Here is a 13,916-nt window from a genome sequence, read left to right on the forward strand (position 1 = left end):
AGTTTAATTAAGAATCTTGCGTCTTAAAGCAGATGATACATTAGTTAGTTTGACAACAGTTTAAAACTGATGGTCCCAGTCAAATTTGTACACTTGTATGAGGAAATGAAAGGCTTGAGTTATCAGTGTATGAGAGATTTTAATCTACCTTATCTCTGCCACAAAGTTAAAATTAAACAAACAACCTCCAAAGTCTGTTTTCTTCTTACCTTTCAGAACCATTTCATGCAAAACCAGTTTTGCTCTTTATTACCATACATTAGAAAATAAAAGGCAAGCATGCATTTGGCAAAAGATTTAGTTGTTGACTATATAAAAATGCCCAACATGGGTCACATTGCAAAAGGAAAACCCCAAGGTGTAACAATGAAGACACAAACATGTGTACAGAAGGCTCACAGAGTATTCGTTTCCCTAAAGTATGAAGAGATTTTTTTTTCAAATAATTAAATATTTTATGAAATCTGGTAACGATCTCAAGACTGTTGACATACTTCCACTGGAGAATCATCCCTTTCACTTATTTTTAAAAAGTTTCATTTTACAACAAAGAGTTAAATGTAAACTAATGAAATATTTATTGGTATTTTCATAATGAAAACTCTAAACATTTATACATAGATATATAGTACAAAAATTATACAAATTAAAGAAAGGGGGGTAAAATAGTAATAGATCTATTTTGCTTCCTGTAAATATTTTTTTTATGAACCTATAAGGTATCCTTTCTAAAAAGATAAATTCTATCTCTAATTAGCTAGCAAGGTTGTGCTAATAAAATAGGATTATACCTCTTGAAGCATCAGACATTGCACTATTTCATAAGCCAGCTAATCCTTTATTACTTGATTTCTTTCACATCCATACTCAAACACATTTCCGTGCACACCATGGAGAATGAAGAAATGTGCATCTTCCTTTTCACAACTTATAAAAACCTAAAGCACCAACACTTGGGAGACCACTGGACAGACACGTTATTTGTCTCCTCCTGGCCTTCCAGTTTTGCATACTCTTCAAAGTACCATTAGCAACATCTTGATTTGGTATTCATAGCCAGTTTTCGGTATTGCATTGAAGCAGGAAGTGAGTTTAAAACTAAATTAAAAAAAAATAGGGAATACTGTAGTTTTTCCGAGCTACAGGTGATTTCTTGATTCCATACCTTTAATAAAGAGAGGTTTTACTTAGAATGAAGCACAAAAACAAAGTCACTAGAATATTAGATAATTTTGATATTCACTTAACTGTCATTTATTCCTAGCTGTGTAAAGACTGTCACATCTCAATTAAAAAATGGAAGCATTCTACTTCTCAAAATTCATCAGTTCACGTGTGAATAAATACAGCAACATGATGATATTCTAACACAAGAGCTGTGATTTTTTGAGGTTTGAAATTGATGATAAGAAAAACATAAAATAATGTCAGAGTAGAATACAAAAGTAAAAAAAAAACTTCATGTAGTATATTAATTTTATTATTAAAAAACTAACTTAAAAGTATTACTGATTCTGAAGACCAAATATTTAGAAAATTACTTACTTCCAAAACAAGAATACTGAAAGTAAGTTCTAGAATTTGGTTTTCAATATTCAAAATCATCCAACTCATTCAGTAGAATGTTTTGGTATTGGAAATTATGTTAAATGCTTTAGTTATACTTTTTTCTTAAAGAAAACTCAAAATGCCATGAGTGATAGGGGCCATTCAAAAATATGCAGGACCCAAAACAGAGAGGATAGTACAAGAGACTGTATTACTCTTACATTTACCACATACGATCAACGTTTCAACCTCTATTATATTTCACAACTTGTTATTAAATTTAAAGCACCTGTGTATGGTGATTTTACTTTCACTCTACAGCCTATGGTATTGAATTGAACACTGTAAATTGTCCCATTGGATTAAATCATGCAACTGTCACAGAATTAGGTTAAGTGGTTTATAAGGCATATTGGAACGAGTTAAAAATCATTTTATATCCATTTAAAAGTTTATTCTTTTGGATGAAGGGGTTCCTGAATGCCTCAGTCATAACATATGCTGTAAATCAGTTGGATAGTTTGTTAAAGTATAATTTATTTGGCTTAGGATGGAGTTGCAGGACTTGGAAGGAATTGTAGTCATCACAGAGATGGAGGGTGTCCTCTGAGCTGGGCTGGGAGCAGCAGTTGTCATGCCACATTCAGAATTCCAAGTACACAAGGATGCCAAGGACAGGAAGCAGGAAGCCAAGAAGACATGGTGATAGGATGGATGCACCTATAATGTAAACCAAAAAAGTGCATATTATTTCATTGATAACAGTCACTGTTGCTCATTTACCCTGCTATGGGTATTATGTAACCATGAAACTCAAGTGGTTCCTTTAAAAAAATACTAGCTTCACTTAGTCTTAAGTGACTTAAGAAAAACAAAAATGTTTTATCAAGGATTTTGTGTGTGAGACTGTGTGGACTGTTTATACCAAAAGTTCATATAAATCATTTATGATAATAAGATCACAAATGTTTCTGTTTTTCCTGTGATCCAGCAGTCCCAAACTCCTACCAGAAGGCACTAGGTCAGGAAACATGTATAAATAAGTGAAAAATCGTCAGTAAGCTGTGAACAAATAAGATAAAGAGATGCAGAAAAATGCTAATAATGTTACATGGGGCAATGACATCATAGGTATACTGGAAGGTCCTACATGATTTCATATCCTAATGGTTTTAAAACATTTAGGGGCTTATACGCAATGATTTTAGAAATGTATTTTTGATAATAATAAATAACCTATTCAAATTTTTATCTAAAGAACAATTGCCCTGAGAGATGTTATGTAAATGAAGAATAAAAATGATGTAATATTCTACAGACTTAAATTACGTCTTGAATGCCACCTAGAAGGGCTCTTCCTGTGGTCAGGTAAGTTTATGGGTCCAAGTCCAGCTTCACTGGAATTCTTGAGAAAGGGCTGAAAAGTGGGACCAAGAAGGTACACTCTTCCTTTCAACTCTCCACAATTATTAGGTGCTCTCTTCAATGAGCAAAAAATACAGTCAACAGCTTGTAAATATAATAGATTTGTGTCCATTTTTGGAAGTTTATTCTCTAAATTGAAACTTTAAATCATTGTTATCTACTATATCAACAGTTGCCTAAATAGACCTTTCTTTGGAATATTCCTCTTAAGTTTAGGAAGACTCAAGGCCATTTCTCTCGAATTTGGTCATTGAAAGCACAGTCATACTCCCTGTAAGGCGGAAGATGATTGTGTCTACCTGCATTCCACTATTGCCCTGTTAGCAGCATTCAGGGCTGCATGGAAAATATAAGAGAGAAAACATTATCAGACACTGATAAAGGGGTTCTTAGAAATGAGCAGGACAGCGAAGGTAAAAGTGAGGGCAGAAGAGCAAGCACTATATAAACAGCCCTCGAGTAGCTGCTTATAGCCTCTTTATGATAATGCATAACGGCATTATCAGTAGCAATGATGACACAAATAATGACCATGATAATTGCTGTTCTACAGCAGCTACAGCTACAGTTCACTGTTCTACAGCCACAAGACAGACACCACACTGGTCATTTATATGTATTATGACATTTATACAATAGATCATGATGCAGATCTTATTTTCCTGACTTTATAGATTATGTAACTCAGATTCAGGTAAAATGACTTGTTCAAGGTCAGTGGCCAGTAGAAGGCAGAGCCAGGATTAGATCTCAGATTGGCCTGGCTCCAAAGCCCATGCTCTTTCTACCTCTCTGCCACTTTCTACAGATAACTTTGGAAAGGTACCAGTGCTAGAAAAGCATTAGGACATTACATCTTGCATTTAAAGTGTCAAGGCAAGGGCACAGGAGGAAAACAAATGACTTACGGGAAAACAGAGCACCTAAGCTGTTTCAAAGTGTCTTTATTCTTGTAGCATTTTTTCCTTCTATTTTTCTACACAGATATTTTAAAACTATGCCACAGCCCACATATTATTTTATTCAATAAGATGACCAATAATAAACCTTAATCACACAGAAAAACATTAGCTTTCAATGTTTGACCTAATTTAAATGATCTTTCCTGAAGACCTTTGTCTGAGAATGACTGCAGGGTCTCTGCAACACTGTGTCTTTGACCACGAATTACATCAGTGATGGGTACACATTCATGTATTTGCCTGAATATGTGGGTTGGCTAAGTACAAACTGTGGCCAAGGAAAGAAAGTTAGTCAATTATGGATGCCATTTTGAAGTTTTGGTGTTAGTATGAAAACCAAACACAATTTCATAATTTGAGGCTTCAACATCAGGATATTTGATTTATTTAAAATAAACTCTTCATGTTTATGTGTGTTATATTTAATTTCTCTAATGGCTCAAGCTTATGTAACTGTGGTCTTCATCTTCAATTCTCTTCCACATTGCAAACACAAATTAGAGACCTGACTGAATTACTATTTTAAAGTCATTTTAAATGTGGGAACCCTATATTCTTGAGGGGTTTTAAACATATATTGGTTTTCCATCTAACAAAATGTATATCAAGCATAATTTCAGTACTTAACATGGTATATAGTAAACGTATATTTTTCTTTTCACATAGCTACTGAATATCAAACATGAAAAAGTCATCAGTCTGGTTAATTACTTTTGCCTATAAGAACAAATGTAAGGCCAATTTAGAATACTATGTCTCTTCCATTGGATTTCTTGACTTTTTTTAACCTAAACTGCCCAGATTTATTTTTCCCTCAGGAAGGATTCCTCTAGAGGGAGTTATATATTGAGAAGAGAAATTTAATTAAAAGTTAAGCAGTGCTTAACAATCTCTCCAGGTTTTATGCTAAATAGACCGCCACTCTAGTCAGTTTTTAATACAAATCTCTTTTCTGATGCTTAAGTTTAGATACCATGGTCCAATCCAAATTGCTAATGTTTACTATTAATACTTGGAATTTTCTCCTTGTGGTGTCATGTTTATGATCACACCTGTTAATATCTCTAGATTTTGAACAACTTCAGGACAGGGAATATATCCAAATCATATTTTCAGCTGTGTTGTCTTGAACCATAAAGTTATAATATGAATAATTCTTCCAGTTAAAAGCCCTGAACCTTTTCTGATTGCAGAACACAAGGTGGGAGAGAAAGTGAAGGGGTAGGACACGGGGGTTTAAAGAAGACAAAGGTAACCACTGTGACATGTCTCTCCTATCAGAGAGATGATATTAAAAATCTGCAGTATCAGAAAGACCTTATTTTACTGCTCAGGCCGAGGGGTTCTCTAACTTTTCTTGATAGGATGTTACTTTGGATTCCTTCAAAGCCTTATAACCCTGGGCTGAGGGAAGAAAGCGTTTTGATAAGATGATTGATCCCCATGCCTAGGGGTATGTTTCATATATATTAGGTGTGTTAGGTACACGTCAGTGGGTGTTTGCTGTTGAAATTTGTCGAATTCAATAAAACTCCTGCTGGGATAGCAGCAAGTTTAGAGAAACATAAGAGTAAAAGTCTGTTTGGGATTGAGAGTAAAAAATCAGCTCAGAGGGAAAAAGAGCAAAGTCACCTGCGTTTATTCAGGTTAGTAGTATGACAGACACAGATAATCCCAGCTTGAACTTAAATGGAGACACTGCCAAGGTCATGCAGCAGCTGGCAAATGCACAAATGACCCCTTCATTGAGTGGCTAGTGTTGTGTTACCAGTGCTACTCCATACCTGCTTTACACTTCCCATCTTTTACTAGGAACACCCAATTGCTAAACTACTCTCCCCTTGAGACGGCTCCCAACCCTAGTTAATTCCTGATACTCCTGCCCTCATCTTAGAAACAGCAACTGATCCAAAACTGATTGCTTCTTCCCTTAGACCTTCCTCTGGATTCTTCAGTAAGAACTCAAACCTTACATAAGATGTTCCTCCTTCTCACTCGAGAGGTGTTCCACAACTGCTCTGGGGTACGTTTCCTTGTTACATCCAGTCAATTATAGGTAGTCCGACTATCTATCAGACTACAGTTTTGTAACTGGTCCTTGGTTGTTTAGATTTTGAGAACAAACAGGCAAATATGAGGGTCTGTAAGCAGGTCACTGTCCTAGCAGGAGATGTAAGGGGATAGTGAATAGTGTAATGGGGCTCTAGAGCCAGGCAAAGAAAGCAAGAGTCCAAATACTGCCTCTGCCTTTTATTGGCTAGGTCATCTTGAGCATGTTCCTTAATATTTTTATGCCCTAGTTCCTTCAAGTACAAAACAGGGGTAATATATCTCATAGCTTTATTGTGAGTATGGAGAAGATGTATATCAATGGTTCTTATATATATTTTAGCAGCATAACCTTTCTTCAGAAACAATCATATGTGCAAGCCCATTTACTGAACAAGCAGGGAGAGGGGATGCTTTATTTAAAGATGGGCCTGGGGCAGGAGACCACAGATTTGTTGCCTCCTTTACGTTCATGCTTGTACCTGTACTCCCCCAAGCCCATCACTCCAGGCAATGTGTAGGGCTCTGCTTATCACAGTTTGAAAACAGCTGCTTTATGTAGAGCACTTCGAAAAGTGCATAGCTGGGAGAAAACTTCTGTAAATGATAGTGATTCATACTACACTTGATGTTGTTCATCTCTTTATACAGTCCTACACTGTATTTTTTGAAAAGTAGTTGGATAAAAACAAAGCAAAACAATAGATAAAGCAGGTGTCCCCTGCAGACAACATACATTTGAGACCTGTATGTCTATTTACTGTTCCCTAGTCACACATTGTGTCCTTTTAGATCACAAACATTCCTGAAATGTCCTTTCACCTATCAACACAGGGCATATTGGACTTTTCTGTAGTAGTCTAGCTCAAGTTGATCTCCTCTGTGACATGGTAGTCTGGGATCTTTGGTTTTAAGTAACTGGAGCTCAACTGAAGAAAAAGCTGATTTTGCACTGCTTTGGGACAACTAGAGCTAGTTAGTTAACTGAATACCTGTGTCTGCTACATTTCTGACTTTCATGTCTTCTTCCTTTGCAGATTGCCCCACATTCTCAGACTGACTTCTCAAGGTAGACAAGAGAGTCAAGTTCACAATCATACATTCTCAAGATCAAAGAGATGATATTTTTTTTACTCCAATTCCAGTGAGAAAACTCTCAAGGAAAGATTCTTATTTGCAAAGTCTGAGTCATATACGTACTTTCAGACCAATACTGTGGCTGAATTAGTGCATTTGTGTGATTGAACTAGCTGGGAACATGTTCCCGTCCCTCAACCAATCACTGTGGCCAAGGAGGAGGGTGGCTTAAGAAGACATCAACACTTTCTGATCTCAGGTATTGATTACGAGCTTTGTTTTTGGGGTTAGCCTGACCTGTTGGCAATTCTGGATCTATCATTTACTGGCTGTGTACCCTTTGGAAAATTATTTGTGTCCATTTACCCATTAGATTGTTGTGAGGTTTAAGTGAGGAAATGGCACTTATTTTCTTAAATTTTGTGGCAGAAATGGGTGAAAACAAAAGTTAAAGGAGGAAGAGCTGTTTTTTACTTTCAGATACTGACATATAACTTAATGTATGAATGAATTTTCTGACCAAGAAAATTTTTTAAAAATTCATGTACTCTAATTTTCTTGCAGGACTTAACACTTAAAGGATGTAAAACCATTGAGGCAAAAACAAATACTTCAAAATTTGTCTTGACTACTGGGATTTTACAGAATGTCTGAGACAAAACAATTATAGATTCGTTATTGGTTAATTCATTTCTGGAATTTCTATCTTATATGTCTCTTCTCCCTTTCATATTTTCTTTTTCATGATTCCCACCAGATTTTTTACCCTTGACTAGAAACTGGTATAGAATTTGGAATAAAACTTCTGTAACTCAGTGAGGTTAATGTTAAAATTTTCTTTGGGCCATATATCAGAATTTTTATTTTTATAAATTGTCTAATGCTTATTAAGAATTAAAAGATATATCTCTTTAAAAAGTTAGTTGGCTCTGCTTCAAATAGGTCTCTTGGGGAAAATGCTGTTACAGTTTTCAATTTTAAATCCATTATTATAAGCATAACTACCTGCCTTTGACAAAATGGAGTTATGGATATTTACCCCAATCGGTTTTAAGAGTTTCTGGAAAAGAAAACAAAAGAGAAATCAGAAAATAAGATGGATTTTTTCTTTGAGATACAGAAGACTTTTTATATTTGATGATGTTTTTGGCCTTTGATATCTATTATATTACAGTGTCTATGTGTATCAGCTTGCTTATTCTGTGTTTGAGAATTTTATCTCCTTATGCTTCTTTGAGATAGCAAAATACTAAGCTATGTGAAGAAGAAGAAAAAAAAAAGATAATTTAAGACCTATTTGCAATTCTGTCAATAGCTAGTTGTGTAACTTTGGGCAAAAGAGAATATTTGGACTCAAAATATGGCTCTGAGGCTGGTGTGATCTTTGGCCATTTTACTTGTCAAGGCTGTGGATTTTTCCTTCTGTAAAATGATAGGGTTCAATATTATAACTCCTTAGGTTCCTAGCACTGCCATTAGTCTATGATTCTATGCAAACCATAATGTGTTCAAGAATATCAAGCATTGAGCCTAAAATTTGCAAAGATATTTGTTATTTATGATAAAGTTGATATGTGTTTATATATATACATTAAAAGCTTGATCATATAAGTGATAGTGGCTATGATGTTTTTTTTTCAAACTGGTGAAACCCACTAATCTTGCTGCTCCTACTTACTTGGCAATTATAAACACATATGTCAAACAAAATAGTTTTTGGTTTTTTTTGGCAAGGGTGTATGGTTTGCTGACAGCTTATCCTGGCAGTCATATATTTTCCTTACTTTGGTCCTTTCCCTATCAGGAAATGTGAGATTACAAGGATGCATTTCTTCTTTGAGAAAGGATCAAGCATCTCCATTAGAGTGATGACCAATTATTTGCTGGGAAATATAAAACTAACTTCTAACAGTCCATTCACTAACAAACACATTCTAAATAACCTAATTTTGATATAATTGGGGGGCAAGATGAGAGTATAATTCTGAGGACTTTTAAAACTGGTTTACCTACTTTTTTAGAAATGCAAGGTAAGATTTTCACAAAAGCTTGAGACTTGGCATTAGAAAGAATTCTACTTGAATACTGTTGCCCTCGCTTGAGTGTGTGACCTCCGCAAGGTACTTAACCTCTCAGAGCCTCCATTTCCTTATCTGGAAAATGGGGAGTACAATATTTTCACAGCAGGGTATTTGTGATAATTAAATGAAAAAAAAGTTAAAAATACATAGCAAATGCCATTTGATAATTGTGAATCTGAAATATGAAATTTAGTGTGTTCATTTAAAAATTATTATATAGTGAATATGAGAATACCCTAAGCATGGGATGAGACATAAGAGACTCAGAACTCTCTCCTATTCTATAAAATGTTCAACATACATATAATGCATTTCATGGGTTTAATTTTTTCCTCAACTTATACAAAATCTTTAACAAATAACACTCAAGTTCCTTATTCACAAACAACCAGAGCCAGCTTATTAGATCATCTTTGCATTTGGTATTGGAAATAGCTGTTTGGCAGAATATGCTTACTTGGGTAGCCCTGGTTTTGTGGAATGCATCAAACTAGGACTGGGATTAGTTTTTCTCAACATCAATAAAATTTAGAGAGCCTGGGGACTTTCAGATGCTCGTTCTATTTTGCAATATTCATAAAAACAAATATTAAATTATTCCCTCCACTGCCCCAGCCTTGCCTTTCCCCAATCAGTTTTTGAGGCAAAGCAATAACAAGTAGAGCCAGAGAAAAAGTTTAATAATTCATGTGTGCTCCATGCCAAGGCTAATGGTTCCTCTTTAGTGCTAGGCTTGAGGGCCCAGTTGAACACATCTATGACTAAGACTTCCTAGACAACTTCAGGAGCTACAGACACATACCCTACCAGGTTTACTTAAGAAGAAGTACTGCTCCCTGAACCTCTCCTACATCCCCCACAGACATACTTGCTTCTTCTATAGTTTTGTCACTTTACATTTTTAGGAGAAAAACTGGTGTTTTGCAGTACTGACAATGAAGAGTAGGAGTAAAACTAGCTGGACATGACAGTCAATTTTCCTTAAACTTATCAGTGTATGTAATCAAAAGAAAGCTAAACAAAGGGAAGCAGGCAGGTATGTCTTCTTACAAAGCCCACCGAACTTTTCGTAGCTGTTCTTTTACATAAATTTGAGTAAAGGATATTTTGCTGAGTTTAATAATAATGCTCAAGGTCATGATGGGCACAATGTTTGCTTGTAGGTGAGACCATAGAACTAAAAAGGCTTAGTCTATCATGCTCCTGGATGTCATGACTATTTATTCATGGAGGGTCTATTTTGTTCAGGCATCCCTAAAATTATAGGAGAGATGACATATTTTTAGCAGACACATACTTGCATGCCTATTTCTAGTACCAATATTTGTGGGACAAATCATTCCCCAGTTCTAGGAAAGGATAGGTATTTTGCCTTTTAAATTTGCTTAGAACAGCAGGCTTTTCAAGAGATGAGAGGATGGGATGACACAGAAAAGCCCCTGTTAAGCTTTGGCATTGTGAGCCCCAAAGTGGCAACTATATCCAGTTTCATGTGACTCTTTTGTGGGACGGAACTAGCAGCCATCATTCACCCAGCTGGCCTTCCTGGGGGTGGTTTTCAATTCACATGTCAGGTTTTATCAAAGTATAGATGCAGATTAATTTCAATTTAAGTATTACCTCTGCTTTTCTTTTAAATCAAATCTTCTTCTGTGAGGAAAACTCCAAAAATTTAAATGTACAGATAGCTATGATATAAGAATAATAAGAAGATTTCTTTAAATCATTTATTCATAAGTTTCTGGACAGTCTGGTCTACAGCATGTCCTCAACAAATATTTGTTCGATGGATTATTATTATTTTTTAATTTATTAAGTGCCTATTCTGTCCAGGGAACTTTTGCAACATGTTATTTTGTTTAATTCTTATAATACAGTTGAAGTATGTCTCATTATCCTCATTTGCAGATTAAAGGTCGAAGAGTCAGATTTGCTGACCTAGCACAAGGCAAAATTGGTTATTGAACTAAAACCTGGTTCTAAGCCCAGTGCTATTTTCTCTACCCCAAAGATGCTTCATGAATCCTTCTTAATATGGGCAGACAATGCAGTGGTCCAACTTTCCTTAATGTAATGAGTTGAGAGTTGGATTTTATTACCAGTATATAAATATCCCCATGTCACAACAGCCAAGGATCCTAGTCACCCGCTGGTTTCATGTGGTGGTTCAGAGTCACAAATATCTGGGAAGCTTTCCCAGGGCAAACCAGAGCAGAAGTCCCATTTGATTTTTCTTGATTCATCTTTGCTTTGGGGCTATGATAAATGAATGACTCACCTGTTTGAGGTGGTATTTTGTTATTTAAGATTTTCGTCCCTAATATAATCCTGAACTCATGTGTTTGTCAGACCTCAGGGCCTTACTGTAGGCCCCCTACTTACTGTAGGATTCAGTGTCATCCATCTATCAGCAAGGATTAATTGGTGCTTCTCTGTTTTTCCACATGCACATGAAGTTCTTATAAAAAACAGTCTGAATTCATTGAATCTTCACAACTATTAAGAGGATCAAAATCAACTGAATCTTCTTTTTGTACTTTCACAGAAGAAACAGTTTCTCAGCTATTTTCATAATAGTCTGAAACATGTAAGGAGGTACTGGCTGAAATCAACACTAATTACTCCAAAGGATTTCTAAGAGTTTGTGCTGATTCAGTAGAAGATATAAAATAATTTCAATCACTTTGGATGGCATCTACATGGAATTTTTGTTATTTTTATATATTTTTCAGAGTTCTTTTTTTTCCAGAAGGTTCATTCTTAGTCATGTTTTCATGGTGCTAAACCCTGAAATTTTAAGTTCTTTCCAAATTCTTTTTAGGTTAAAAAAAGTGGAAAAAAAAGAAGGTTGACTTTCATTACGTCTGTAAGGAGTTTATTTTTAAAAATCAATAGAGTAGTTACTCCTTGCTAACCAACAGGAATTCTGGGGAATGCTTTAAGAAACCATTTTGTTTATACTGAACAAATCAAATTCTCTCACTCTGAGTGGAAATTGAAATTCTTTTGTCAACATCTATATTTCTAACCAGTAATACCAGTCTTCTCCCAGTCATTTCATTATAAAATTTTGGGAGTCATTATTGACTATCTCTCCATAAGACTTGTGCCTTGTGTCTCCATGACTCGTGAGAGTGTGTTTTATACAGAGGGAATTTTGGATGTTGATTGATGATGATATACTAATATGCTTAAAAATAACATAATTAGTTTTCAAGATATTGAAAGAAATATAAAATCTAGAAAGAAGTTTGAGACTAATGATTTGCTTTGACATTTATTTCACCTGGACTGTCTTACCTCTTGTTTCCCTTCCCTGGCTTTTCCATATTACGTTCTTCAGAGTTTGTCAGAGTACCACTTCTCTTGCCCTCTACACCATCTGTTCCATCCTTATTCTTATAACATTTTCCCATCCTTCTAAATTACTTAGCTCAGTTAATGATTGTCATGCAATCAGAATGTTAAACATAGAGTCATTTTCAAAGTGCTTTTTCCTCTCACTTGCAATACACTGTCTTGGTCACCAAGTACAATTGATTCCGTCTCCAACATCGCTCTAGAATCTCTCTGCTCCACTTTCTCTCCTGTCTCTGCCACAGTGATCTAGGACCTCGTCACCTCTTACTTAATCACAAGAAAAGTAAAAAGATGAAAAAACCAAAACCCACAAATCCAATCTGCCCCCTTTTCACAGTCTGTAATAACCTATACTCCAATTATACTACCTCTCTCTCCTTTTTGAATCCTGCATTAGAGACTCACTGAATGTGATGCCATTTTTACATATTCTCAGAGTCAACACTTGTTTCCTCAAACTCATATGCCCTATTACCCCCTTTTATGCCTAGAAAATGCTCATTGATCTTAAAAGAGTCATCAAAGTATCATTCTTTTAGGTAACTGTGCATGAATTTAATGACTTCCTCCTCAGTGCTTGCTTGTACAACAATTAATACATTGTGCTGCCAATTATTTTTTCACCTGTCTTATTTATCTGTGACTTTATGGTTCCTTAAGAACAGAAACCATGTTCTTATTCATCTTCCAACTTCCAGGGACCAAGTCTTACCTAAGACATGTGGTGTTCAGTACATTTTTGTTGAATGAGTTGAACTAATGGTCCTGCTTCGGACCCCCCTCTGCTGTCATTCTACCCATGATCTTTCTTTCTCTAGGCATGTGTGAGAAGGACCATTCCTGAGAAAATGTGGTGCAATGAATTTTTTTCCCTATCAAATCTCCACTTCTTTGTAGACTCAAAATCAAGCAATCATCCCTTTTAACCAACATCCAGTAGAGTGCTCAAGATGTAAATATGAACAAACAAGGCTCTTCACTGATAGTCCATATTCTGAGGATGACTGTTAGCCAGAAGTTATTTTATAATTTGGATCAAAAGGAAATAGAATTCACTGAGAGAAATTAGCTGCACGCCAAAACTTTGCTATTTTTTCCTCTTGTGAGAGTTCTGCTAATAAACTTGTGAGCTTTTAAGTGTTATTTAACATCTTTCTTGCTTTCTGTAGTATCTTGGCCAATTTTAAGTTGCAACTGTGTTCAGAATATAATCTTGGACCAGGAAAACAAGACTGTTCCTTTAAAGGGACATATTTAGATAATATTTTAATTTGAACACATAATTTGTGCTTTAAGAATTTTAACTTTAAATCAGGTGAATTTTCCACTTGTACAGATAGAGTCTAAATAATTAAAAGAAAGTAATCTGAGTTTATTTAACTTCTTCAATGACCATTTGGATGCTGCCTCATTA

The 13,916-nt window shown here is 35.4% G+C and overlaps 1 protein-coding gene across 1 annotated transcript in view; it reads right to left on the reverse strand.

Moving 5' to 3' along the window:
- Nucleotides 1-1,980: 1,980 nt before the first annotated feature.
- CNTN1 (contactin 1) overlaps nucleotides 1,981-13,916 on the reverse strand; it is a 229,815-nt gene continuing 217,879 nt past the window's right edge. The window contains exon 24 of the mRNA XM_060166540.1: nucleotides 1,981-2,268. Within this exon, the coding sequence (XP_060022523.1) occupies nucleotides 2,192-2,268 (77 nt within the window). The 3' untranslated portion in view covers nucleotides 1,981-2,191. The remainder of the gene's footprint in view (nucleotides 2,269-13,916) is intronic.

This window comes from Lagenorhynchus albirostris, chromosome 11 (genome assembly GCF_949774975.1).
Source record: "Lagenorhynchus albirostris chromosome 11, mLagAlb1.1, whole genome shotgun sequence".
In the NCBI taxonomy this organism is placed as follows: Eukaryota; Metazoa; Chordata; class Mammalia; order Artiodactyla; family Delphinidae; genus Lagenorhynchus; species Lagenorhynchus albirostris.